This window comes from Mustela nivalis, assembly GCF_964662115.1.
Source record: "Mustela nivalis genome assembly, chromosome: 14".
Lineage (NCBI taxonomy): Eukaryota > Metazoa > Chordata > Mammalia > Carnivora > Mustelidae > Mustela > Mustela nivalis.
The window spans coordinates 29,209,071-29,214,379 of NC_139033.1; the positions used below are offsets into that span (position 1 = coordinate 29,209,071).

At 41.9% G+C, this 5,309-nt stretch overlaps 1 protein-coding gene across 1 annotated transcript; it reads left to right on the top strand.

Annotated features, from left to right (window-relative positions):
* Positions 1-474: 474 nt before the first annotated feature.
* Positions 475-4,763, top strand: DSEL (dermatan sulfate epimerase like). The gene has a single exon (XM_082698917.1). It carries the CDS (start codon positions 615-617, stop codon positions 4,281-4,283), a length of 3,669 nt encoding a protein of 1,222 aa, XP_082555043.1. The 5' UTR covers positions 475-614; the 3' UTR covers positions 4,284-4,763.
* The last annotated feature ends 546 nt before the right edge of the window (positions 4,764-5,309 follow it).

The window sequence follows — 5,309 nt, forward strand, 5'->3', positions numbered from 1 at the left end:
GATTTTTTAAAGCCAAGTAGGACTTTGAACACTTGTTGAGGATGTTCTTTTCCCAAAAATGGAAGAAGAAAAAATTTTCAAAGCAAAAGTGTAAAAAGTGGAAGGAGATAACAGCCAAGTCGACTTGAAGAATTTCAGTACATCAGGAGCTCCTTTGGGCAAACTGGCACAAGCATCGTACATGTGGGTGATTTTTATCACTAGAGATGGTTTCCTACCCTAGGAACAACTTTTTAATTCAGATTCTGGAGTGTTTACTCTTTTTCTTTTCTTTTTTTTTTTTTATACTGTGTGTTTTGACTCTTCATGTTAGATAGATTTGTGTAAATGAAGTAAATCCTGAATTTCTAGTGTGTTTGACTATACCACTGTTTGCTATGTGATACAGAAACATACAGGTTTTAACATTCCTTGAAGTTTTATTGGAAGCAGATCTGTGTCAGGGACACAGACAGTATAAGTTTTCTCTTTTTGGCAACTCAGCTTGCTTTGAATGAACCAAGCGTCAGCTGGATTTCACAGTACATATGATTTATAGTCTTTGTGTTAAAGGCCTTAAATGTATGTTTTATTCCAGGCAGAGGGAAATACATTGAGCACTGTTTTTGACATGTATGCCTAAGGAAGGAACTCCCCGATGGATCATGGCGTTAATGTTTACAGGACATTTCTTGTTTTTAGCATTAGTGATGTTTGCTTTCTCTACTTTTGAGGAATCTGTGAGCAATTACTCTGACTGGACAGTTTTCACAGATGATATAGATCAGTTTAAGACACAGAAAGTGCAAGATTTCGAACCCCATCAAAAGCTGAAAAAAAGTGTGCTTCATCCAAGTTTGTATTTCGATGCTGGGGAAATCCAGGCAATGAGACAGAAGTCCCGTACAAGCCATTTGCATCTCTTTAGAGCTATCAGAAGTGCAGTCACAGTTATGCTGTCCAACCCCACATACTACCTACCTCCACCCAGGCATGCTGATTTTGCTGCCAAGTGGAATGAGATTTATGGTAACAATCTGCCTCCTTTAGCATTGTACTGTTTGTTATGTCCGGAAGACAAAGTTGCCTTTGAGTTTGTCTTGGAATATATGGACAGGATGGTTGGCTACAAAGACTGGCTGGTTGAAAATGCACCAGGGGATGAGGTTCCCGTTGGCCATTCCTTAACAGGGTTTGCCACTGCCTTTGACTTTTTGTATAACCTACTGGATGATCATCGAAGACAAAAATACCTGGAAAAAATATGGGCTGTTACAGAGGAAATGTATGAGTATTCCAAGGTCCGTTCATGGGGCAAACAACTTCTCCATAATCACCAGGCTACTAACATGATAGCGTTACTCACCGGGGCTTTGGTGACTGGGGTAGATAAAGGATCTAAAGCAAACATATGGAAACAGGCTGTAGTAGATGTGATGGAAAAGACGATGTTTCTGTTGAATCACATTGTCGATGGTTCTTTGGATGAAGGTGTGGCCTATGGGAGCTACACAGCTAAATCAGTCACACAGTATGTTTTCCTAGCCCAGCGTCATTTCAACATCAACAACTTGGATAACAACTGGTTAAAAATGCACTTTTGGTTCTATTATGCCACCCTTTTACCAGGCTTCCAGAGAACTGTGGGTATAGCAGATTCCAATTATAATTGGTTTTATGGTCCAGAGAGCCAGTTAGTGTTTTTGGATAAGTTTATCTTAAAGAATGGAGCTGGGAATTGGTTAGCTCAGCAAATTAGAAGGCACCGACCTAAAGATGGCCCAATGGTCCCCTCCACTGCCCAGAGGTGGAGTACTCTTCACACCGAGTTCATCTGGTATGATCCTCAGCTCACCCCACAGCCTCCTGCTGAATATGGTACCGCAAAAATGCACACATTCCCTAACTGGGGTGTTGTCACCTATGGGGCCGGGTTGCCAAATACACAGACCAATACCTTTGTGTCTTTTAAATCTGGGAAGCTAGGGGGGCGAGCCGTGTATGACATCGTTCACTTTCAGCCATACTCCTGGATTGATGGGTGGCGAAGCTTTAACCCAGGACACGAACATCCAGATCAGAACTCATTTACTTTCGCCCCCAACGGGCAAGTATTTGTTTCGGAAGCTCTCTATGGACCCAAACTGAGCCACCTTAACAACGTACTGGTGTTTGCTCCGTCCCCCACAAGCCAGTGTAATAAGCCCTGGGAAGGTCAGCTGGGAGAGTGTGCACAGTGGCTTAAGTGGACCGGTGAGGAGGCTGGGGATGCGGCGGGGGAGATCATTACTGCCTCTCAACATGGAGAGATGATATTTGTGAGTGGGGAAGCCGTGTCTGCTTACTCTTCAGCAATGAAGCTGAAAAGTGTGTATCGTGCTTTGCTCCTCTTAAATTCTCAAACTTTGCTAGTTGTCGATCACGTTGAGAGGCAAGACAGTTCCCCAATAAAAACTGTCAGTGCCTTCTTTCATAATCTGGACATTGATTTTAAGTACATCCCGTATAGGTTTCTGAACAGGTACAATGGCGCCATGATGGACGTGTGGGACGCACACTACAGAATGTTCTGGTTTGATCATCGTGGCAGGAGTCCCATTGCTAGCATACAGGAAGCCGAGCAAGCTGCTGAATTTAAGAAACGGTGGACTCAGTTCGTTAATGTCACATTTCAGATGGAATCCACAATCACAAGGATTGCGTATGTCTTTTATGGACCGTATGTCAATGTTTCCAGCTGCAGATTTATTGATAATTCCAACTCTGGACTTCAGATTTCTCTCAACGTCAATAATACTGAACATGTTGTGTCCCTTGTAACTGACTACCATAACTTGAAGACGAGATTCGATTACCTGGGTTTTGGTGGCTTTGCCAATGTGGCTGATGAGGGCCAAATAACCCGATTTGGTTTGGGCACTCAAGCAATAGCAAAGTCCGTAAGACAGGATAGGGTTATTTTCCCCTTTGGATTTAAATTTAATATAGCAGTTGGGTTGATTTTGTGCATTAGCTTGGTGATTTTGACCTTTCAGTGGCGGTTTTACCTTTCTTTTAGAAAGCTAATGCGGTGGATCTTAATCCTTGTCATTGCCTTGTGGTTTATTGAGCTGCTGGATGTGTGGAGCACTTGCACTCAGCCCCTCTGTGCAAAGTGGGCAAGGACGGAGGCCGAGGCAAGCTCGAAGTCTTCGTCTTCCCAGGAGCACCGCCTCCATCTTCCCGACGTTGTCATTACCTCACTTCCTGGTTCAGGAGCTGAAATTCTCAAACAACTTTTTTTCAACAGTAGTGATTTTCTCTACATCAGAGTTCCTACAACCTACATTGAAATTCCTGAAACTGAATTCGAAATCGACTCATTTGTAGATGCCTGTGAATGGAAGGCATCAGAGATCCACAGTGTGCATTTCCGTTTACTCCGAGGCTGGTTGCAGTCCTTAGTTCAAGACACAAAACTGCATTTACAAAATATCCATCTGCATGAACCCAGTAGGGGTAAACTGGCCCAATATTTTACAGCAAATAAGGACAAAAAAAGAAAATTGAAAAGGAGAGAATCTTTGCCCGAACAAAGAAGTAGAATGAAAGGCACCTTTGATAGAGATGCTGAATACATTAGGGCTTTGAGGAGACACCTGGTCTATTACCCAAGCGCGCGTCCTGTGCTCAGCTTAAGCAGCGGGAGCTGGACCTTAAAGCTTCGTTTTTTTCAAGAAGTTTTAGGAGCTTCTATGAGGGCATTGTACATAGTAAGGGACCCTCGGGCATGGATTTATTCAATGCTGTACAGTAGTAAACCAAGTCTCTACTCTTTGAAAAATGTACCAGAGCACTTAGCTAAATTGTTTAAAATAGAGGGAGGTAAAGGCAAATGCAACTTAAATTCAGGCTATGCTTTCGAGTATGAATCGTTGAGGAGAGAATTAGCAAAACCCAAGTCGGATGCAGTCTCCCTGTTGTCCCATTTGTGGCTGGCAAACACAGCCGCAGCCCTGAGAATAAATACAGATTTGCTGCCCACCAGCTACCAGCTGATCAAGTTTGAAGATATCGTACATTTTCCTCAGAAAACCACTGAAAGGATTTTTACCTTTCTTGGAATACCTTTGTCTCCTGCTAGTTTAAACCAAATATTATTTGCCACCTCCACAAACCTTTTCTATCTTCCCTATGAAGGGGAAATATCGCCAACTAATACTAATGTTTGGAAACAAAACTTGCCTAGAGATGAAATTAAGCTGATTGAGAACATCTGCTGGACACTGATGGAACGTCTAGGATACCCAAAGTTTACGGACTAAATGCTGCAGGTCAGCAGAAATTTGCACTAATCCTTTGCAGCCTGGTTTGTGGATGTGAAGAGTTTGTTTATTCTTGTACTTTGTGTGTGTGTGCGCGCCTGCGTGAGCGTGTTCAGTTTGTTACTTGCACAGAGATTATTTTAAAACTAGGCACCGTATTTGGCCTAGGAGGATTTATTTTTATGTCACTACTTTCCTTGCCTTTGTTTCTGAATTTTTTTTTTTTTCTGCTGAAATGTTCCTGCTAGAGGCATGGATGAGGTTATATGATGGGGAGGTAAGAAGATTTTACAGGTCTTTGTCCAGCCGTCTCCCTCATCTGTAACTGTGCTGATCTATCGTGGAACCTCAAATACTGCTAAAGGCCTTTCAATTGCTGCTTTGCCCAAGCATCTCTTGCTTTCAAGATGGACTACAAAAGTTCCTTATCTTTTTTAAAAGATCTTCTAACACATTTTTCTTGCACCAAAAAAAAAAAAAAAAAAATTTTTTTTTTTTCTGTGTATAATGTTCATAATGTTCAGTGATATCACTGGGGAAATGGTGAGAGCTCCTATCAGAACTATAGAATTCCTTCTGGGAAATACAGATAAAAATACAGAATGAACATTTTTTTCAGGTCCGAAACAGTGATCTGAAAAGCCTCAAGTTTTTTACTTAGAAATAATAAGGAGTCCGTCTTTGAACAGTCTGGGTGCCAAGGGCTGGTAGAGTATTTTCAACTCGCTTGTCGGTTTAAAACTCTTCTCTTTCTTGCCTCCTTGAGCTACAGCTGGTCCCCTCACACCACTCACACCCTGTCCTTTCCATCACTGTCATGCAAAACAATCCATTATTACTAATTGTTGAAGTCCCGACATTTGTGGGAACTTTTTTTTTTTTTTTTCCCCTGATGATTAATTTTGCATTAAAGCCTGACACTTAGAATCCAATTTCTTTTTGTGGAATGATCACTGTATGACTCAGAGAAAGCAATGCTGCTGCTGCCAGTGTTTTTTTAGACTGGAAACAGAATTGGAATACTGC

Coding starts and splice junctions, on each gene's coding strand:
- DSEL (XM_082698917.1), top strand. CDS start 615: ATGCCTAAGGAAGGAACTCCCCGATGGATCATGGCGTTAATGTTTACA.